Here is a 23774-nt window from a genome sequence, read left to right on the forward strand (position 1 = left end):
ACATGCCTTCTGCTCTACTCAAGGAAGCCCTCCAGCTGCTTTGTACTTTAAATATCTGTCATGGTGTCTTAAAGACTGGGATTCTCCCCAAAAAAGTCACTCCAGCTAAGTAGATGGCAGCCTGCAGCCTGATAGTTCCTGCCATCAGAAACTAGATTAAAGCATAGAAAGTGTAAGTTTTTGTTTTTGTTTTTTCAGGGATATAGGCACTTTATTCTTTGCTAGAAAAAGCTAGTCAGTGAAATCAAACACTGCTGTCATTTCATTAATGAACAGTTTAGAAAAGCGGTTTAGGGATTGCAAGGTTAGAGATTCATCACTGTAGTAGATGCTTATGACCCAGTTTGATGGGATGTTGTTACCCAGAAACTGTGTACTTTGCTTCCATGAATGTGGTCAGTCTTTCCCTTAGTCCCCTAAATCAGGAGATGATACCTAACAAGGATGATATACAATCTTTGTACTTAGAGTCAGGCCAGGGCATAACGTCTAAACACTAACTCTTAATTCCCTGGCTAAGCAGAATAATCCAAAAATATGATTTGCTCAGTTTACTACTAACATCTGTTTTGTTTTGTTTTGTTTCTTTTCATTTTTTTTAATCTTTTATAGTGCTTCAAAGTCTTAAGGGAAATGAAATTCATGTTTTCCTGTTTATTTTACTGAAGATTATAGGTTCCCCTCTCCCCCTTTCAAAGTCAGGTTCTTATGTATCACAGCCTGGCCTCAAACTTGCTATGTAGCCAGGGATACCCTAATCCTCCTGCCTCTGCTTTCCCAATTCTGGGCTTAGAGACATGTTTCACCATATTTTTGTTACTATGTCCTTAAATTGACTTTTTATTAAAGTGGTTGAGATTTGACAGCTCCTGCCTTCAGCAGACATTTCTCTTAACTCAGTTGGAGACACTGAAACCTTGAAAAAAATTAACCTTTCTATTTTTCATAAATTATTTGGGCTGGAGATGTAGTTCAGTTCGTAAGGTTCTTGCTCCCACACAGAAGCGCACTGCACAAGTAAAGGTGGTGTCGCAGTGCCTGAAATCCCAGCTCTGGCGAGTGAAAGCTCAGGAGTTCAACCCCAGTTACACAGAGCAGGTTGTCAGCTGCCCCACGGTACAGGAGACCCTGGCTTAACACAATAATTATTTTTGTTAAAAAATAGAAAGTTGCCAGGCAGTGGTGGTGCACACCTTTAGTCCCAGCACTCAGGAGGGAGATCTCCAAGTTCTAGGCCAGCCTGGTCTACAGAGTGAGGACAGCCAGAGATACAGAGAGAAACCCTGTCTCAAAAAAAAAAAAAAGTTTTAGAAGTATTTGAATGTGGGGAATCCTTGTGGATATCCCCAAGTGCATAGTCCTGTTTTCTGTCTCAGGTTGTACTGGAACTGGAGGCTCCTGCCACCTGGACTCAAGGACAGCAGGACTCAATTGTCCTCACTTTTCAAATAGAACAGTTTAACTTAAAGAAGAAAGTATGAATACTATTAAAATAAAATTTATGATTTCATTGTTAAATAAAAATCATTCTTTTTAACAAATGTTTTATAGCTTAGTTAAGTGAAGAATATTGAAGTTATCTATTCCCAGTTGAAAACCATTTTGTAGTTTAGTTCTTTAAGCCCTCTGTTAGCACACAGTTATTCTATACTATATATTACTCTTTATAAACATGCGGCTGTGTTCCCTGTGGAGAATGTGGCCACATCAGAAGCATTCACACCTTGAGTCTGGTTATTCCTTGTCTGAATACATTTCTAACAATTTACCCGTATGTAAGCACTTAGTGGTGCTCAATAACTGTACTTTTTTATTGTTTTTAACTCTATGTGGGGATAGGGAGAGGAGGGAGAGAGAGAGAGAGAGAGAAGCTACCCATGGAGACCAGAAGTGTCAGAGCCCCTTGAGCTGGAGTTCCAAGTTGTGATCCATGCAACCTGGGTGCTGGGAACCAAACTCAGGTCAAGAACAGCACGTATTCTTAATTACTACTTACTCGTTTTTTGCAGATAACATTCTTGTCACTATTACACTCAGCACATCTAAAAGAGTAGTTTTGTTCTAAGAGAGAGAACTATTCTGTAGTAGCTCAGAGCATACAAAAGCAGCTCTTTATGTACTCTACCTCACTAAGGACAAATTCTCATGTACAGAGATGCCCTGAACTTCGTATATTTGTCCTCCTAAAAATTTTCTTAATAGTGAGTTTTTCTTGGACAATCTTATTGCTTTCTAGCTCATTTCCAACGTATGTAGCTAAGCTCTGTAATTCTGTTGGTTGCATCAAAGAACCTTAAATTTTATATATGGGTAGGGTAGAATACAAGAAAAATTTAGATGGAATTATTGGAATGGAAAGAGACATGCCAATTCAAAAGAAAACTACATTCACACAGGGCATAGTGGTTTGCACCTATAATTGTAGCACTGATGAAATTTAGGCAGGATGATTGCCATGAACTCAAGGCTGGCCTGAGCTATAATAACAATAATAATAATTAGAAGAAGCAGCAGCTGCTGCTGCTACTACTACATGAGGTTGGCAGGATTGCTAGGTGGTGGTGGCACATGCCTTTAATCCCAGCACTCAGAAGGCAGAGGCAGGCAGACCTCTGAGTTTGAAGCCATCCTGATCTACAGAGCTAGTTCCAGGACATCCAGGGATACACAGAGAAACCCTGTCTTGAAAAACAGAAACAAGATGGCTTAATGGGTAAAGGCATTTGTTGTAAAAACCTGGCAACCTGAATTTGATCCCTGGAACCCTTATAAAGGTAGAAGGAGAGAACCAAGTACATAAAATTGTCTTCTGAGGTCCATATGTGCACCATAGCACATGTGGCCCCAATAATAAGTAACCTTTTAAAAAAGACAAAAAAAAAAAGCCTGGTGGTGGTGGTGGTGGCAGTGGTGGTGGCGGCAGCGCACGCCTTTAATCCCAGCACTCAGGAGGCAGAGGCAGGGGGATCTCTGTGAGTTTGAGGCCAGCCTGATCTACAAAGCGAGATCCAGGAAAGGTGCAAAGCTACACAGAGAAACCCTGTCTCAAAAAAACAAAAACAAAAACAAACAAACAAACAAACAAACAAACAAAAACCTACTTGAACATCAAAGAATTGGCAAGAAAATGCATAGTTTAAAAACTTACATAGCAAAGGAATGAACCACCAAGAAGAACTGACTTATGTATGCTAACTGTATCCTTAAAACAATAAAAATGTAAAATTACGTGAAGTTGGTACATTCATAATTATTATAGAGCTACATTTAAGGGCTGAATCAGGGGGATAAAAGATTGGTAAGCATGTGGAAGGTTGAACAACAGAAGCACTAAGCTTGATGGAGTACCTCTGAAAATCTATACAAAGCAAAGGCAATGCATTCTTTTTGCATATAGTTGAGACATTCACAAATGTATCTATGTACAGGATCACAAGGGAAGTCTCAGCAGATTTCAAAGATCACATACCATGTCAAACACAGTGTCTGGCCACTGTGTAATTAAATCAGAATTACAAAGAGGATAATTTTAAAAGAGACATACATGGCAACATAACTCTGCATTCTCAGAAGTTGTCTTTGCAGAGATTGGACTTGGTAGTGTACCATTAGGTTTTCATTAGCTTTTCTTTCTTTTTTTCTTTCTCTCTCTCTCTCTCTCTCTCTCTCTCTCTCTCTCTCTCTCTCTCTCCCTCCCTCCCTCCCTCCCTCCCTCCCTCCCTCCCTCCTTCCCTCCCTCCCCCTCCCTCCCTCTCTCTCTCTCTTTCCTTTTTCTGTTTCTGTTTCTTTTTCTTTTTCTTTTTTTAAACAAAATCTCCCTGTGTAGCACTAGATGACTTGGTGCTCTCAGGATGAAGGGGCAGGCCAGTCCATTCTCTGTGATTTTGAGGCCAGCCTGCTCTACATAGCAAGTTCCAGGACAGCTAGAGTTACATAGTGAGACCTTGTCTTTAAAAAAAAAAAAAAAAGAAAAGAAAAGAAAAAACGCCCAGGATAAATTATTTTGACAAAGGTAGGACAGTTTGTTATAAAACTGAATGAACCACTTGTAATAACTTTAAGTGTGAAAGTTAAAAACTTCTATTACTAGTTATAGTTCCTAGAGCAGTGCTTCTTAACCCCTTTGGGGGTCAAGTTCTCCTTTCACAGAGGTTGCCTAAGACCATCAAAAACACAGATATTTACATTACAGTTCATAACAGTAGCAACAAAAATAATTTTATGGTTGGGAGTCACTACAACATGCAGAATTTTATTAAAGGGTCACGGCATTAGGAAGGTTGAGAACCACTGTCCTAGAGAATTATATACCCACTCAAGGAAGTCATAAGACTTGTTGTACTGACTTAAAAATGCTGTGTAAATGAACATTTGGAAACAAGGCCTTGTTCCCACTCAGGGCAATGATTTATTCAACAATTGCATGAAGAGTTCACAGTGGATGCCTTGGAGCAATGGTCTGCAAATTTGGCTCATTTGTAAATAAGCTTTACTGTATGTGCCCATGATCCTTCGTGGACATATTTCCTGGCTGCTTTTGTTTGAGTGCAGAGATCAGTAGTTATGACAGAGATCAATCATACAGTCCACATAACCTAAAGTACTTACAACTTCTGCCGAACACAGAAAAAAAATTGCTATCCCTGAACCTAATGCTACATGTATTAATGTGGGTAGATTTCAAGCCCAGTATTGTGTGAAAATAGCAAATTACAGAACAATGAATGTAATACAGTTTGAATACATCTGTATGGTGTTTATAGATGCCTGTATATATATTAATACTATAAAATATGCATAAGAATCCTCATCACCAAATACATGGGAATGGTTACCATGGCAGGAGAAAGGAGTAGGAATATGGATGGTGATAGGGACTCAGCAGTTTCAGAATATAAGTTTTTAAACAAATGTGAAACAAGTAGTTAGGTGATAATGTGTAAATATTGAACTGTGTATGCCTTTTAAACATTTGAAATATTTACTATTAAGTGGAGCTTGGGAAGAAGGAAGGGAGGGTACAGACATCAGATAACCAGCGAGGCTCAGTTAGACTGAGATGCACAGAGGGCTTTGTTGGGATGAAAGGGTTTTCTTTGACCAGGAAGATACAACAGAAGCAGATGAGAAAACAAGTCCAAGTGCAGCTCAGTTTTACCTTGGGAGGAAGCAAGAAATTAAATGCCTTCTGATTTGATGACTTTTTTTCTCATTGAAGGCAAATAGTGTTTTTGGAAAGTGGAAAGGTTTATTTTATTTAAATAGTTACTGTGGGGAATAGGAGGGATAGCCTTAAAGAATAAAGAAAGATTGCTGAGTAAAACAAGATGTTCCCACTGGGGCACCTGAGTAATGACATTCTTTGCCCAGCCATGTGATTTGTCTGTTTGCTCAAACACCTTCACCTTCATTCTGGGTAGAACCATAGTGTTGGTATAGAGAAGGTGACTACAGTTGTTGTAATCAAGTTGTGTGCTTGGTAGATGTGGCAGACCATGGTGCAAAAGAGTGTTCAATAAATTAGCAAGAAAATGGTTGAAAAGAGAAAGTTGTGGCCAAGTCTGGCCCACTTGTAGCTTTTTTGTTTTGTTACTACATTTTAAGTGCTTGTATAAGTAGTACACAATACTCATACTTCTTGGCCCACAACACCTTAAGGAAAAATTTTCCTGACAACTAAACCATAATCAGATTATAATAAAAACAGGGTAGGATTTACAGATAAGCAGTGAACAGAGAGCCCGAAGGACTATCTCAGTATTAGCTACACAAGGATCAACTCAGAGTGAGCCCTGAAAAAATCAGAGATTGTCATTGCTCCTCCTGTGAGGAAGATTCCAGAGCTGAAAATGTCTGGATAGTTACTACTAGTCTTAACTTGTGACCATGCAACAAGCATCAGAGTAGAAGGGATGTGCCTGTTAGTGGAGTTAACTCCAGAAGCTAAGAGTCTTTGTAATGCCAGTCAAGTCAGTTGGGATCTGGAGGAGAGGAAGATGACTGGTGTGCCATTCACATGTGGGAGAGTGAACATGAGAAATAACAGAATCAAATATTCATCCCCAAACCTGAGCTAAGGCCAGGTAGATATATTAGAACAACAACATGCAGCTTAAACATGAGCCAGCAGCGTGAAAGAAGGTGCTAGTAAGTAGACAGCCTAGTTGTGGCAGGCTATCTTAAAAACATCCAGGTGAAGCTGAGCCTAGAACTTGGGACATTGAACTTAAAACCAGTCACTGAGGCTTTCTGATACAGTACTGAACATTCATTTAAAAGAAGGCAACTTCCCACTCTTCCTCTAGGTCAAAAAAGGCAGAACTGATAAAAGTGTGTGGAAAGTCTTCAGCTATCCCTGATCTCATGACTTTCCTGCCAGCAGTCACTCCCAGCAGAAGCAGCTAGGGGCAGAGTTGCTGGAGAGCACTCTTGTTAATGATCCTCAAGCTCATTCTATTCCTTGTTCTGTGATAGAGTTACAGTGCAGTGTCCTCTAAAATTTAAAGAGAATGGGCCCATTTTTAACTTATAGGTAACGCTTCACTTCTAATTTCTGCTTAATTATTCAGCCCCACTTCTGATGCAAACTGAGTGGTGTCCTTGCTGTTGTACCATTTACGTGGAGCCTTCCTGTAGCCATTGTTCTTCGAATGTAGGAAAATGTTAGGTGCTGTTTCACATCATTTTATTTCTGCCTTATGTTGTCCTGGTGTCAGGGCTAAAGAGAGCATATTTTTATTCACCAACATAGCACAAAATGGCCAAGATGTCAAAATAAAACCTTTGCTGTTCTGTTCTTGGGCTTGTGCAGGGAGTGAGCGCACAGCAAATCTTTTTTTTTTTATTTGAAACAGGGTCTTTCATTTCTACAATTGTATAATTTGTTCTTCTAGTCATACTTGGTTTTAATGTGTTGTTTTGTGTATGTGCTTATATTTTGAGTAGTTGATGGATTTACAACTAAGTGACAGTAACTTTCGGCGACACATCCTGTTGCAGTATCTCATTTTATTTCAATATCTCAAGGGACAGGTCAAATTCAAAAGGTAAGTTAATGTGTAGTAAGTGATTTAGAAACAGTGACAATGAAAGACCTTGCGTAGAATTTTTCATGTTTTAAACCCATAAAATACATGTAATTTAGTTATTTTAATTAAAAATTATTGCGGGTTAGGGTGTATGCCATGGTACACTTGTAGAAGTCAGAGGACAGTGTTCAGAAGTCAGTTCTCTTTCCACCATGGGATCTGAGTATGGAATTCAGGTTGTCAAAATTGCACAGCAATAGCTTTTACCCACTGAGCCATCTCACTGGCCTTAAACCCATTTTGTGAATAAGAGCTACATGCCTGAAGTATTTCTACTGCAGCAACCAGACAGTTAGTTGGGAACATCTGCAGGATATTTGTTTTAGGAGTCCCCTGCTGAGTACCATGCTTTCCCAGGATCTTTTGTTTTTGGTGCATGGCATTCTCCATTACCTCACCCAGTCATTTGTCTCATGCTAAATTGTAAACTAAAGAAATAATACTCTCACATAGTATAAGCCATCTAGGACATTAGAACTGAAAGAAGCAAAGAAAATTTTGAACCAAAGGTGAGCTCTAGGTACTGGGGAGATAGCACAGTTTGATGAAGTGATTATGGTACAGGCATGAGAACCCAAGTTTATTCTCCAGCACCTACATAAAAAGCCAGTTGTGGGATACACCATGTAATCCCAGTGATGCAGATGTGCACAGGAAAGACCCTGTGGCATGCTGGCCAGCTAGCCAAGCTCAATCATAATCAAGTACCAGGTCTCAGTAAGATACCCTTTCTCCAAAAACAAAGTGAATGGCACCTGAGGAATAACACCCAGAGTTGACCTCTGCCCCCCACACTCCCTACAAACACACAGTTCTGTTTTAGGTTTTCATATAACCTCATCAGGATCTCTGTTGTGTCTAAACCCCTCCACCAAAAAAGCATACCACTTCTTCTTGTCCTGTCCTTAACTAAAGCCAGACCCCTGTTGCTTGTGTACAAATCAATGCCGTATGAGTTGCATAAAGGACATTGCTTTCGTGCCTGCAGAATCCATATTCCAGTGTCAGCACCTATTGCAGTTCCTTCAGAATTGTCATTAAGTAGCACAGGATACCAACCCAAAAATATATTTTTTTTTATTCTGTGATAAAGTTTAGTGTCATATGATGTAAAAAGATCTGGGGCTTAGAATCAGACCTAGGTTTGAATTCAAGCTTTGAGCTTTGGGAAAGTCATTAAGTCACTGTACTCTCTTTAATATGTGCATGAAATGGGTCTGCAGATTCTGAGCCTGTAGTCGGATCCCGGCAGATGACAATCTAGGTGCATTTGGTGATAGCTTTGGAGCAGTAGCCTTTTCTAGGGTTTGTATTTTCAATGTTTTTTTAAAGGAAATATACCATTCCTATCTGAGTATGTATCACATAGAGTATTGTGTTAATGTTTTCTCAGATTTTTTATCTCATTAAATTCAGATCAGTTAATTGTTTTACTTGCCTTTATACTTCCATTAACTTCAGTTCTAACACTTGACAAAGAAATGCAAGGATTTTCTTAGAATCCTCAAATATGTGATGGTTTTTGGTAATTTTTGACCCAATATGGTTAATTTTTGGTGCCATAAATAAACCTCAGCATAAATACATATGTTCGTTCATGTATGCATTTGTTCTCTTTCCCTAGTTCAAACTATGTTTTAACTGATGAGCAATCACTCTGGATTGAAGATACTACAAAATCAGTCTACCAAGTAAGTCCAACATGCAACAAACCCATGATTGAAAAAATGGAAATTTAGAATTTTCTTTGTTTCAGCCCCAAATAGGAAAATAAGGATAAAGTTAAGCTCAGGTACAAGAACACAAACACTTCTTGGTTCTCTGCCTGCAAACCACTCCTATGATGCAGAAAGTTGTTGAAAGCTTAGTATATTCTTTCTAATCACAGCTACTATCTGAAAACCCCCCCGATGGAGAAAGATTTTCAAAGATGGTAGAGGTATGTATTTGATCACTAGTTTTCTTAGTACCAAACATAATTCCAAACTATTCTTTTATGTAGATGTAATGTCTTTTGTTTATCCTAGCATATTTTAAACACTGAAGAAAACTGGAACTCATGGAAAAATGAAGGCTGCCCAAGTTTTGTGAAAGAAAGGTAAATAGATACTTACCACAAGAAATAGGAAAAGGACGTTTCAAAGTACAGTTTGATAGTTCTCAGAGTAAGTTGGTATTGTTGAGATGGTTGTCTGTTGCTCTATAATATGGTATTTCTGTCTTGTCTGATGAGTGTTCTCTCATACTATGATGGTTTCATATTTTAGGGCAAAACCAATAAGTAACTCTCTTGGTTTTTCTGAGATTTGGTTTGTTTTGCTGGGCTTATGCACATTAGACAAGTGCTTAGACAGAAACACTCTCCGATTCCTGCCATCCATATACAGTCCCCAGAATGTGTGTGTTTTGTTATTTGTTCACAGAGCATCAGACACCAAGCCCACAAGAGTGGTGCGGAAGAGAGCAGCCCCAGAAGACTTCTTAGGCAAAGGGCCCAACAAGAAAATCCTGATTGGAAAGTATGTCCACTCACCTTCATATGTTCTAGCTATTTTTATATCTTGAAAATATTACTATAAGAACTCTCCAGGTAGGCTGAAGAGATGGCTCAGCCATTAAAGGCTAGGTTCACAACCAAAATGACAGAGAACTCTCCAGTTTTTCACCTGTACAGGGATCATGAATTTGTATTTGGCACCTACATGCATGACTAAAGCTAACCATTCCTATTGCTCAAAACTGTGAGTGTGAATTCCTGCCACTTAAGCTATCCTTGTGTCTCCCACTTCCAAGCACTTGTCTCTTGCCATCCTTTCCATGTCATGTGCAATGCAACTGTTTAGGCCAGTACAACTCAACTTGTAGTTACTGAACCCTTCCAGTCAACTCCATTTTTTATTGTGATTGAACATATTCTGAAAAATGATTGAATTATCATTAAATATATACTTAGGTAGAACATTACTATCATCACCCCCAAACCTACTACTTACATTATATATGCAATTTTACAACGTACTGAGGATGCCATCCATATGAAATTATGTCTATTATTTTATAGTGAGGAGCTAACAAGGCTTTGGAATCTCTGTCCTGATAATATGGAAGCCTGTAAATCAGAGACAAGGCAAGTGTAAAACTTTTGTTAGTTTTCTCAATGTTCAAGAAAGTAAAATGGAACCTTTTCGTAGCGGTGATCAAAGCTGGAAAGTTTAAAAGTTTATTGTGGTTGACTTTGGGCCTGGCAGAATATGGTTTGGCTTAAAATACCTAGAAATGCTTGTAAAATTTTAGCAGTCACAAACAAAATAAAAGTTTCACCAAAAGAAGGGTGGGGGGAGGGGATTCAACACCAAATAGTAACTTTGGATTGATTTGGTATTCCAAGCTAGTGAGCGGTGAGATGATCCAGTTTGAGAAGGTGACCTGAGCCCAAGTATGACTTTGCTGAGTATGACTTTGCTGATCTAAGCAGAGACCCTGCCTGCAAAGAAGGAGAGGTGGGTGGGAGACAAGAACAAGACATAACTCCCTGGCACTGGAAACCAGAAAGTGTGTCTGTTAATGCTAGCATATTTGTGGATGGAAAAGGGATTTCCTGAGAAACAAGAACAGGCTTTTCTCATGCAGCTGACATTTCTAGTACCAGCAGTAATAGAGAACCTTGGACTAAAAGTCAGCTGGTGGTAAAATGTCTGAAGGTCAAACCTTCAGATGGAGCTATCACACAGGGAAAAGTCTAAAAAACTTACCAGCCAAATTTACAAACGGTCAAGGAATCAATCTACCATGAGTTTTATAAATAATCAGATAGGGGCTGGAGAGATGGCTCAATGGTTAAGAGTGCTGGCTGTTCTTCCAGAGGACCCAGGTTCGATTTCTAGTACTCACTCCATGGCTTATGATCATCTGTAACTCCAGTCCCAGGGGATCCAACACCCTCTTCTGGCTTCCATGGGTACCAAGGACACAGTGGTGTGCAGATGTACAAGCAGAGAAAATACTCATACACATAAATTAGTAAGTAAAACTGGAAGCAGCAGCTGGAGACAAGAAAACCTAACACTGTCAAAAAGGACCAGATAGTTTGAGTGTGGTAGCTCATACCTGTAAAGCCAGAAGACTAAGGCCAGTCTGGGACACAGAATGAGCCCTTGCCTCAAAAAAGGAATATTTGAAAAAAAAACAAAAAAACAAAAAAAACCAACCAAGTATAACGTCTAAAAATGCAAAGATTTAGGTTAAGAACAATACAACAGGAAGTCAGGAAAAACCCAGCAGAAAGTACGTAAGAGTGTGAAAGAAGCACTACTTAAGAGATCAGGACTGAATCAGCATGAGTTCTTTGATTTAAGATGTGTGGGCTTCAACAGATAAACCAAATCTGTGTATGTGAAAAATGAAGGACGTTGAAAAGAAAAAAAAAAAAAAAAGAGTCTACAAAAGAGTAAAATTAAACTAACAGCAGGCTTCAAAAACAAAAGAAATTCAGAAGACAATGGAATGAGAGCCTCAAAGAGCTGAGACAGAATTAAGTATGCTGGATAACAGAATATGTATTTTCTAACTAAATGAGGAGTACAAAGGTAAACAGGAAAAAAACAAAACAGAAAACAGGTACAAACTGAAGGTACAGAAGGAAAAAGCACAGAAGCATCAAGTACTAAAAACCACAATACAATTTAAATTCAAATGAACAAATATCAGGCTTCCTGATGCAAAGACAGATGGATGGTCAGTTTAAAAATTTATCTGTGTATTGATTATAAGACATATACCTTAAAAACAAAGATGAAAATGTTGAAACTAAAAGAATAAAGGTGTGATAGGCAGAGCTTAGGTTGATAGCAGATGGAAGTCTTCGAAGCAGAAGGCATTATTTTAAATGCAGTCATTACATAAAAAGAAAAAATACAGCCGGGCAGTGGTGGAGCACTCCTTCAATCCCAGCACTTGAGAGGCAGAGACAGGTGGATCTCTAAGAGTTTGAGGCCAGCCTGGTCTACAGAGCAAGATCCAGGACAGGCACCAAAACTACAAAGAGAAACCCTGTCTCAAAAAAAAGAAAAGGAAAAATACATCAGAAACACATTTATGTAAGCTTTATTTCCTAAGAAATAATTTCAAAAGTTTTGACACTTTAGAATGAGGACTTGTCCAGTGCATATTATAGATGATTTCTGACATACCTTAAAGTCTCAGCATAGCTTATTAGTTTAGGTTCAGTTAATTCTTCTGTAAATAAAAACAATACTAGTAGATAGGGACTAAGGTGAAATTTTCTTATTTGCTGGTGAATTTCAAATACTATTCAACCTTGCTCATCCTCATATAACAGTATATTTGTTATAATGAATAGAATAGTAGAGACTATTTTAACGTATGGCAGCTGAACTATGGAGTGAATACTGTTCAAACCTTCCTTATTGTTCCATTTTAGAATTTAGCTTTGAGTCTTCTCCTTAGAGTCCCTGCATTTAGATCCTAGCTGTAATTAACACATGTGCATACTGTTAAAATTCATATTGCTACCGTTTTAGAGAATTACAGATGAACTTCATTGTTTTCTTTAATGACCAGAGAATATATGCCAACTTTGGAGGAGTTCTTTGAAGAAGCCATTGAACAAGCAGATCCTGAAAACATGGTTGAAAGTGAATATAAGTAAGTAATGTTCTAATGAACTGATGCTAACTTTCTTCATGTGTTTTTAGGAATCCTCCATATGCTATACAGTTTATTAAGTCAGCAGAGTAGTGCTTTTAGGGTGAATTTATGCACACAGTTCACATTACTTAACATCCTTATTGAAAATAATGGCTATTCATTCCTATTGGCTCTCAAACATGACTTGCAATAACCCACCCACCTCACACTGAAGAACTCTCACCTGTCACCTCTATTGTTTATTCTGCACAGCCTTCTCTCCTGACAGCCAGTTTAGTTTTGTCTTCACATCCTCCATGTCAGCCATGCACTTGAGGCTGTGGTTCCCTGTCATTCCACTGAGATAGCTTCACAGGACTTTTCTCTTCAGCGCTAAACAGCATCTGCCAGTAGACCCATCGTGGCATCTGTGGAACTGTTTGGCCTTTTACATTGCTGCCCCCTCCACCTGCCTCCACATCTGCTGCCGTACCCTAAATTTCTAGGGTAACCTTTAAGACTCAGCATCTTTTATCTAAAGTGTCCCATGTGACAGCACAGTTTTAGCTTTTAGGTAGGTGTTTTGGAATTGTGATTTAAAGGCAAGGGCCCTCCTGTCAGAATATATAGGTTCCCATCCCGTGCCACTTACTAACAAATCTCCTTTTCTCATTTGCTAAGTAGTAACCACTCATTTCACAGGGTATTTCTGAAAATTAAATGGTTTGTTTTGATCCATGCATAGCATGTAGTTAGCAGACCACATAAATGACTAATTTTGACCCAGTGATAAGTTTTTACATACCCCAACTTTATAACTAATGTATGTTCTATTCTCCATGCATTGGAGAGTGATCTTTCAAATATTCATCTATGGGCTAGAAAAATGGCTCAGCGGTTAAGAGCACTAACTGCTCTTCCAAAGGTCCCAGGTTTGAGTCTCAGCACCACATGGTGGCTACAACCATTTAACTCCACTTCTAGAGGATCTGACATGACATCTTCTTTGGCACTGCATGCATAAGATACACACAATCATGCAGGCAAAACACCCATACACATAATAAAAGTCTAAAGTATATAAAATGAATGACAAGATAGATACAGTGTTGGGCATGGGTTTCATCCCAGCACTCAGAAGGCAGAGGCAGGTGGATTCATTGAGTTTGAGTCCAGCCTGGTCTATACCCTGTCTAAAGGACAGGCATGGTAGCACATACCTATAATCCCAGCACTCAGGTGGCTAAAGCAGGATTAACTTTGAGATTAGTACAGAGTAAGATCTTATCAATAAAATAAAGTAAAATATGCACAAGTCTCATCTCATGCTTAAACTCTTTCTCATGCTTAAAATTAAATAAATATAAATAAATATATAATATATATATATATATATATATATATATATATATATATATATATATATATATATATATATAAACCAGATTTCAGGACTGCATTTGGGGATTGCAGGGTGGGCAGGAGTGGACAAAGCCCTAAAAAGGATCTGCTTGTACTTCCTGCAGTTTTATCTTTTTGAGGGCATTTGTCTTTAGGATTTCTCACAGGTCCTTTTTTCTCCATTTCTGATTCTTTTTCTTGACATCACTGTCACTACTATGGCTCCTGGATATTTGCTCTTGCATTTTGAGCCATTTTTATTTACTGAGGTTGACATTAAGTGAATTAAAGATTAGTGTTATATAAATACAACTCCAAATATAGGTCCTTTATTCAAAATACTTGAAGCTGTGTTTTCTGATTTTTTTTCCCCCATATTTAGAACATTTTAGACCTTAGCAGGCAAACATTTTAAGATAAGTTAAACATGTCAGATTTTACATTAGATGTCTTCAACTTATATTAGTTACATTAACAGGATAAACTCAAATTTATGAAATATTCTAAACTCACATCTGTAGGTGGCATTCAGATATGGATACCAACTCACTAAGTATCTTTTTTCCTATCTTTTTCCTTCTATATAACTGGATGGATGATTTCTATGCAGTGTCTAGTAGTCAGGAGTAGGGACTTAAACCATTGACTTGCTAAAATAAGCAAAATATATAGACTTTCAAATTAAAAGATGGTACTTTGAACTGTTACTTGCAATAAAGTACAAAGTGTCGTGTGACATAGAACTGTGGAAGTGGACGACTATAAATCACAAGGCTGACAACTCTTCTTACAGAGCTGTGAACAATTCAAATTATGGGTGGAGAGCTCTCAGACTCTTAGCTCGGAGAAGCCCTCACTTCTTCCAGCCAACCAACCAGCAGTTTAAAAGTCTGCCAGAGTACCTCGAGAACATGGTAATAAAGCTAGCCAAGGAACTACCAGTAAGTTTCATACGTCATTTTTTCCTACTTCCTTTAGTAGACATTATCTGCTTTAAAACTGCTATCAGTATTTGAGCAGAACTAAAAAGAGTTTTTCACACAAAAACAGTCATCTACAGACCACCATGTTTTAGATTGGGGAAGTGTTATTGAATATTCACAGAGAAAATGTGAACCTGTGCAGCACATATTTATAAATGTGTTAGCAACTTGTCTGTGGTAAACTGACCAATTTTTCCTCTTCACCAAAGTGTTGTACTGTCTTTTGTCAAGGGCAGGGTGTAGGAGTGACTAGGGTACCTGGCAGAACTTTCCATTGTGCTCTCTTCCAGTGTTTTCTTACAGTATGGTAATAATAGACATGGTGAATCTCTATCACCCCTGTGTCAAATCGGCTTGTTCATGCTTCTCAGTCTTCCTTCTGCCCCAACTGAGAGGACCTATGGGTTGCAGGGGTCTGGGGTCCATTACTGGGAATCTTACAACCTTATAATTATATATCTAAACAGAACTATTTCCTGTTATTTTCAGAAACTAGTGTTCTTTTAAACGTCACTGTTTGCCAGGAGGTGGTGATGCACCCCTTTTATCCCAGCACTTGGGAGGCAGAGGCAGGTGGGTCTCTGTTGAGTTCGAGGCCAGCCTGGTCTACACAGTGCGTTCTAGGACAGGCTCCAAAACTATACAGAGAAACCCTGTCTCAAATAAATAAGCATCATTGTTTCTCATCTAATATAGCCTCCTTCTGAAGAAATAAAAACAGGTGAAGATGAAGATGAGGAAGATAATGATGCTTTACTGAAGGAAAATGAAAGTAAGAATTGGATTTTCTTGGCTACTTTACAAAATTGGAAAAAAATAGGGTTCTTTTTTGAGAGGTATGTTACATAATTTGATCTACTACTCAACTTCTCCCATTTATCTCAGGTCTACTTTTGACTTACAGTGAGAAATTAAAACCATTAGTCTCTTAAAATATATTTTATATAATGAGATTTGGAAATGCTAATTTTAAGAGGATTAATGAAGATCGGTGTTTTAAGGCAGAGCTTTAAAATCTGCTAACTAGTTAGGGCTGAAGGGAACAACTCCTGCCTGAATTGTGATTTTTTTTTTTTTTTTTTTAATTTTTTAAAGGAGGCTGTAACCCTATGGAGAATTAAGTTTTAAAGTAAAGTACCCAGTGGGGTTTTTTAGCTTTGCAGTTCTTTCAAATACTTAGAATTGCACATCCCTGTATTTTGCACATAATTTACATCCCCGTGTCTTCTAGGTCCCGATGTTCGACGACATAAACCTGTAACAGGGGAACAAATAGAGTTATTTGCCAACAAACTTGGTGAGCAATGGAAGATTTTGGCTCCTTACTTGGAAATTAAAGACTCTGAAATTAGGCAGATTGAGTGTGACAGTGAAGACATGAAGATGAGGGCCAAGCAGCTCCTTGTTGCCTGGCAAGATCAAGAAGGAGCTCATGCAACAACAGATAACCTGATTAGTGCACTAAACAAGTGTGGATTAAGTGACCTTGCAGAAAGTCTAACTAATGACACGGAGACAAACAGTTAGCTTGGTTTCTTTCCTTTCTTTTTTTATTAAACTGATAAGATTTTGTTACCAAGCAGCATTTGATAAGAGGTCCACTGGTTTTGGTAAACAATAAACACTTTTATAACAGCTGTTGTACAGTTGGCTAGTGCTTCAAGAAACACAGAACAGGCATTGCTTCAAACCTTAGTTTGGAGTATAGGAGGGTGGGGTGGGAATAATGCCAAAGTAAAACGACCTCAGTATCACAGACTACGTTTTGTAAGTACTTTTATAATGAAGTTAAATAAGCACTATTTGAGTATGTAACATTCCTGTCCCAAATTAGTTTCCTGCATGTTGTTCACTATAAAATTTATTCTGAAATCCCAGGATGATACTTCTGAAACCTTAGGACTGTTCTCACTCTCAAGCTATAAAGCTCGGCAAACACTAATCTGTTAGTTCAAGTGTTCTCACACTACAGCAGCATGAGTTCAGACTGACAACCAGCGCCTGCAGAGCCTAAACTGTGCACTGTTTGGCCATCCCAGACAATGTCTGCCAGCCTCTCACTTTAAATGAGGTGGAGTCTAAGACCCAACTACTCCATTAACTTTACCCAAAAAAAAAAAAAAAAAAAAAAAAAAATCACTTGACTCCCTCAAGTCCTTAAACACTGAGGGATTCCTGTTAATTCAAATGAAATGTATGTGAAAACGCCCAAGGGTAGCAGAGCATGTGCAGTACTGGCTAAAGGTAAGACTGTCATCTACCCTTACAGCATCTATAGGATGCTAAGGTCATGTCACTGTCCAAGGGCTACTGGGCACACACCACTGTAAGTGCTCTTGTTTGGACCTCACCCCACTAGCTAGGGAATAACCATGCACAGCTCTAGCCTCCAGAGGCCGCCCTCTGTGTGCACTAAACAAACAAAGGCACATTCAGGAATTAGAAGGGAGGGGATTGTTTTAGCCTCATTGCCCTTACATTCATGGCTGCATTCTAAAACCTCCTTATTAAACAACACTGGTAGAAACCCAATTTCTACTTTATGGAATATCTTTGGAACACCTTTTTAGAGCAAATAAACTATAACCAAGCTTTTTATAATGATACAGTTTTTAAATTTTTAACATGTTTTTTTACATAGTTGTTTAAACCCATTTCACTTGGTTTAGTAGGAAAACTGAGGTGCTAAATAATTCCTTCTACAACTGTTCTAGCAAATGACAGTGAATAAAGGACTGTGTCCCAGGGGTCATGGCATAAAGCATTACAGTCTTGACTGCTAATATCGTTTAAATGAGCAAACTTACAGGAATATCCCTGAAATGCTGACTTATCCCACAGTGTTAACAGATTTTTCTATACAACTCAGGTAGCAACATACTTCATAAAGCATTAAAACATATGGTCTAAGATGTCATGATATTCCAACTTTATTAACCAATACCCAACTCAAAATCAGATCAATTAGGTAATATCCAATCCTTCATCCTTTCCCTAACAATCAAGGTTTCTGACCCATCTAAAGATTTATGAGTAACTAACTAATAGATTAATAAACTGATCTTATTCAAATACTCTTGGTAATGTATACCATAATTTTAAAAATCACTAATACTAAATTTTGAGATGGACATACAGACTTTGGGAAAGAAAATAGAAACAACAAATGAGTAAGAGAATGGAACTGATCACAGAATTCAGTGTTCAAAGGAATCTTTCACTTTTACAACTTTGTATTTCTTTTGAAATAACACTGCCTACGCTGATACCTTGTATTTTAAATGGATGCTTAACAGCTTAAGATTATTAATAATCTGCAGAAATTGTATAGTTTTGAATTCATCTGACTCTTCAGCCAAACTAACACTAAAGACAGGAGGTCAAAAGTTGTTAATCCCTCTTTTCTTTTTTTTTAATTACTAAATATCATTTTCTAAAAATAAGCAACCAGAACTTGTTGACATATATGATTAGTACAAAACCAATGCAAAGTTAAATATATAAACCATAGTACATTAGAGACACAATAATCAGTGTATAATCAAATGTATTCTTATTGATCACAATTTATTGTAAAGTCATGAAAGGCCAGCAACAGTCAGTCTGGACAAATACTTGATTGCACCCAGTTGATGGATTGTGGACAGCAGCACTGAGTTACACGATGAGAGAGCAACACTTCCTTTTCCACCTTCCTAGAAAAATATTGGTTAGATAAGGCAAAGGATGGGCAGCTACTGAACGGTGATACTAACCATGCAAGAACAACAAATAGGTGTGCAATAAACATCATTGCTAAATCTTGAGCTGGAAGGGCAAGGGGGAAAAATGGACTTACTTCAGCTAAGAATTTGTAAGAATTAATGCAAGAAATAAGCTTTTAAAGAATGTCTTCCAGCTACCTTTATACAGGGTAGCACCCAAAAGTAATTTTCTGTAGTCCTAAGGTTGATGATGTACAAGTGGCCTGGTTCTGTTCTTCTTTGTTCCCTTTAGAGCTCAAGACTATAGAAATGATAAACAAAAAAATTCTTCTTCATTTCACACCTAGGCATAAATAGCTAAATTGAAGATTACTGTTCACTTTCTTCTTCCATTATTTCAACTCTTCGAGGCCCATAAAGTAGAACATAAGCAATGTGCCAGTCTCCACCACCAGACAGCCGCAGGATATCTTCTGGTGTTACAATGCTGACCTTATCATCGTCAAACTTGATCCATTCATCTAAGTTAAGATAGCACACAATTATTTTCAGAGTTCTAGTGCAAAAGAAACTAATGTGATGTGCAGGAGTACTCCACCTGACTACCAACAGCTCTCCCAAGTGTGGCCTGGGGGACCATGCAGGTTCAAGATATCAAGAGTTCCATGACATCCCAGCTATTTCAGCACCATTTCTAATGCATGATCTGCCTTTCCACCCTCATTGTCTCCAGTGCACTCTGCAGATCTCCAGAAACTTCATAATGTGTGCCAATGCAAGTTTGAGCACAGACAGGTACGAAAGGGACTAGGGATGTAGCTGGTTGCACAGCACTTGCTCAGCATATATCTTTGTGGTTTGATCCCAATAACAAAACAACCAAAAACCCTCAAATACAAGAATCTAGCCATATTAATCTTAATCTAGCTATTGGAAGACAAAATTATAAATCCATACCACTTCATGACATTTTTGCTTGGGCAATAGTTTTTAAGCTAACTTTCTCAGCTATAACTGCTGATGTTATAAATTTGAAATTAAAAGATAGGCAAAGCTTGGGGGTGGGGGGTTTAGAACACAGAGAAAGAATTGGTGACTTACTGAGTGAGTGAAGTACCTGACACACAGATGATCCCCCAGGCAAAGCTGTGCATGATGGCTCCTGTCTGTAACCCTAGTGCTGTGGGGCTAGGAGAGAAGCAGCTGCCTGGGCTCCCTGACTAGCCAATCGAGCTCAATCTAGCTCTAGGCTCAGTGATAAACTGTCAACAGTGGTAAAGGAAGACACCTAACATGGACCTCTGGCCTATATACAAATACCCACATACCTGCATACAAACTACAATTATTTTTCATTTTAATTGTTTAAAAGGCATAAAGAATCACAGACAAAAATACTTGCAATGCTATGAAGTTTGCAATAATAAAGTAGTAGTTAACAACTGTAACAATACTCTTTACCTTGTTTCCTTTTCACCCATGATACATAATGACCTGAAGAACTAGATCTTCCCTGGTGAGTTAGAACAGCTTGTAAGTCATAGTATCCACAATTATTGGAGCCAATATCTGAAAGAGAAGGGAATCAATTAAAACAGGCAACAAACAGTCAAGTGCTCTCTCAATCATCAAGTTAGGACTGGAGAAATACTGCTCTCCTGGACTCCATGAAATATCACTGTGCAGAGCTACAATTAAGTTTATTATCCACAACTACACATCCAAATGTACCACTTTAAGTTATATTAAGGAAAATTACTTTTCAAGAAGCCTGAATTTAGACCAGGCAACAGTGGCTCATGTCTATCACACCAATTCTTGAGAAGCTAAGACAAGTAAAAAAAATAACTTTGAGGACCACCCTTAGTTAAGCTACATGGTAAATTCCAGGCCATCCTTTCTCAAAACAAAAACAAAAACCTAAATTAAAAGAAAAAAGCATAGTATAGGAATAATCAGATAAATGGTAGGACATGCCATCTGTCTTAAATGTGTATACAACAGAAGTGAGACATCCAAAAGCCAAGTGGTGGCGTGCACCTTTTCTCTCAGCACTCGGGAGGCAGGAGGATCTCTGTGAGTTCAAGGCGAGCCTGGTCTACAGAGCAAGCTCTGGGATATTTAGGACTGTTACACAGAGAAAGCCTATCTCGAAAAAACAACAAAAGAAACATCCACTTACCATCAGCAAACGAAAAGGGTTCATACTTAACTTCTTTTGGGGGACCATTCTTCTTGTCATTCTAAGAGGAAAAAAAATTTAATTTTAAATTGTGATATTGGAAATGAACACATTCTTGTTAGTACTTAATGATATAAATACACTGTCTACAAATCACTGAAACAACAGTCTGCCTTGCAAATACTTTAATGTTAAACTACACTTACCATAAAAACTGCAAAGCCAAAGGCTCTACTCTTTAATAATACACAATATTATCACAGTAAATATAACATGTTCCCTGGATATACTGCTAATGTTAAGCCACTAACTAAAATTTTAACATACCAGAAAATCTAGGTGTGTCTGTGAACCTTCTGGGGCTATCTCAAAACAAATCACAAACCCCAAGTCAAGTTTCTGCAATTGAAGTCACTCTTCCATTTTAGCTGAAATGAACAAAGGCCTATACTAAAAGTAATATACTACATACACAAGAGACTTTAGTAGCAACTCACTGCCTCAACTCATCTTACTAGCAGGGAAAAATTAAACAGGTCTCAAATAAAAATAACAAAACAGGAAACTCAACAAAACAGAGCCAGTCTTTGAAACAATAAAACAGAACCCTCAAGAAGAAAAGAAACAAATTACAATTATCAATAGAGAAATGGGTAGATTTGCCCTACAGACATATAACAGCTAATAAAAGATTACCAGGAACAATTACACAGACCTGCTAAATGAAATTAATCGATTTTGTGAACACAAACACAATATGAAATAGATCACTTGAGTAATTCTCTACCAGTCCTGTAGTTTCAGGAAACTAAGTTAAACCTTTGAAAACTTGAAGTCTCCAGACATTGGTTATTTCCACAATCAAATAGAAAACAATACTACACAGTCTGTCTGAACAGTAACAGGGGGAAAAAAAAAAAGCTGCAGGATGTAAGATCAATATACAAAGATAGTGATGCCATTTGCAGAAAGAAGCATTAAAAAGATCACAGTTGGAGATCACAAATCCGATCCTTAGAGGGACATTTTGGTAGTTATGATATTGTGGCACATGCCTGTAAATCCCAGCACTTTGGAGGGCTAGAAGCAGAAGCTCAGGAGTTCAGGCTAGTCTCAAATATCTAGCAAATTCATGGCCAGCCTGGGCCCCAAGAATCCCTCTCTTAGGGAACGAAAACAAACATAGTATGGCCAAAGAACAGATGTACAAACCAATGGAATAAAAATTAAAGACTCCAGAAACATTCTTATCTATTGTCAACCAATTATCTACAAAGATGCTAGGATCACTAAATTGGCAAATACTAGGTTTGTTTCTTTTCTTTTCTTTTTTTTTTTTTTAGATGCTAGACAGTCATATCCAAAAGAATGAATGTGAACATCTTATCACCTAGAAGTTAAATCAGAATGAATCAAATATCAAAATGAACAAACTATAAAACTCTTCAACTTTTTCTCTGCATTATAATGGATGAAAAGATAAAATTACTGACTTTTGAGAAAAAGACTTGCAGTCTGCAGAGCTAAGAATTACAATCTACAACAGAGTAATAGCTAGTTCAGCAGAAGACACACATATGACAACCAAAACATGAAAAACAGTCAACATCATTAAAACTTGGGAAATGCAGAAAAAAATAGCAGGCAGCACCACAACCTACCCATCGGCTTGAATGAGAACTAGTGACAGTAGCAAATGCTGGTCAAAAAGTGGGCCAGTCACACATACATTGCTGACAGGAATATGAAGTAGGAAGCATATGGCGCTTTCTTGAAAAACTGAGCATGCAACCACCATGCAACATAGCAATTATACTTTTGGACATTCGTTATTGGAAAATGAAACTCCTGCTTATACTACTATCTGCAAATGAACATTTTTACTAGCTTTATTCAGAATAGACAAAAACTGAAAACGATGTAAGTATCATATAATAAAAGAATGGTTAAACAAACAACAGAATACCCACACAAGGAAATACTATTCAGTGGTAAGAAACATGCCTACTGACATACACAGGCTGGATGACTTCTGGCAAATTATGAATGAGGAATCAATTCAAAAAGTTTATGCCTAACAAATGGGAGCTTAATTTCATCTAGTAACTTTCTTGAAATTACAAAAGCATTGAAACATGAGATGAGACTAATATGATAATTCTATACCTCCAATTCTATTATAAAGAGGATGAAAATACTTCAAGGAAAATCATCACACATGGAAAATGCAGACTTCATGTGAAATGCACACATGCTGTAGACTCTAGAGCAAAGATAATCAAGGGCCTCTTTCCACAACAGAGCCTCTGCTTCTCGCACTGCATCAGTGCATCTACAGGTGGTGAGAGGCCAGCATCAAGACATGCAACTGAAATGCAGGCTGACCATTTTCATAACAGTAACTGCTACTGCTATACACTAAATGAAGACTGAAATGGCAATAGTAAAAATATAGCAAAAGGAACCTACTCCATTTGGTTGCTGAGTCACTTTTTTATCTTCTAGATCCTTGAATTTTGACCGAAAAGAGACCATTTTCTCTTGAAGTTCTGGTGTGCAGAGTTCATACACATCTAACATAAGAGGAAATTTAACATCCTATAACAAAAAGAAAACAAGTGCAAAAGGACAATTATTTACAATACATATAACATTTTCAAAGTAATACTTTCATAATTCAAATAAAAGTTGAAAATGAAATCTGTGACGTCACAGTGGAGGACTGAAGCTGAAGAAAACACTTTAGACTTATTCTCAAGGGTGACCTGCA

At 37.9% G+C, this 23774-nt stretch overlaps 2 protein-coding genes across 4 annotated transcripts in view; one reads left to right on the forward strand and one right to left on the reverse strand.

Moving 5' to 3' along the window:
- Positions 1-16753, forward strand: part of Thoc1 (THO complex 1) — a 46596-nt gene extending 29843 nt beyond the window's left edge. The window contains exons 12-21 of the mRNA XM_036205086.1: positions 6946-7046; positions 8713-8779; positions 8977-9027; positions 9116-9186; positions 9512-9607; positions 10150-10215; positions 12669-12752; positions 14929-15076; positions 15815-15890; positions 16350-16753. Of these exons, the coding sequence (XP_036060979.1) occupies positions 6946-7046; positions 8713-8779; positions 8977-9027; positions 9116-9186; positions 9512-9607; positions 10150-10215; positions 12669-12752; positions 14929-15076; positions 15815-15890; positions 16350-16645 (1056 nt within the window). The 3' untranslated portion in view covers positions 16646-16753. The remainder of the gene's footprint in view (positions 1-6945; positions 7047-8712; positions 8780-8976; positions 9028-9115; positions 9187-9511; positions 9608-10149; positions 10216-12668; positions 12753-14928; positions 15077-15814; positions 15891-16349) is intronic.
- The window catches only part of Usp14 (ubiquitin specific peptidase 14), a 37672-nt gene continuing 30544 nt past the window's right edge, over positions 16647-23774 (reverse strand). For all 3 annotated transcript variants that reach the window (XM_036205089.1, XM_036205088.1, XM_036205090.1), the window contains 4 exons: positions 23474-23602; positions 21005-21065; positions 20284-20391; positions 16647-19343 (listed from right to left, as the gene is read on the reverse strand). In XM_036205089.1, coding sequence (XP_036060982.1) covers positions 19192-19343; positions 20284-20391; positions 21005-21065; positions 23474-23602 — 450 coding nt within the window. In that variant the 3' untranslated portion in view covers positions 16647-19191. The remainder of the gene's footprint in view (positions 19344-20283; positions 20392-21004; positions 21066-23473; positions 23603-23774) is intronic.

Source organism: Onychomys torridus, chromosome 13, assembly GCF_903995425.1.
Source record: "Onychomys torridus chromosome 13, mOncTor1.1, whole genome shotgun sequence".
Lineage (NCBI taxonomy): Eukaryota > Metazoa > Chordata > Mammalia > Rodentia > Cricetidae > Onychomys > Onychomys torridus.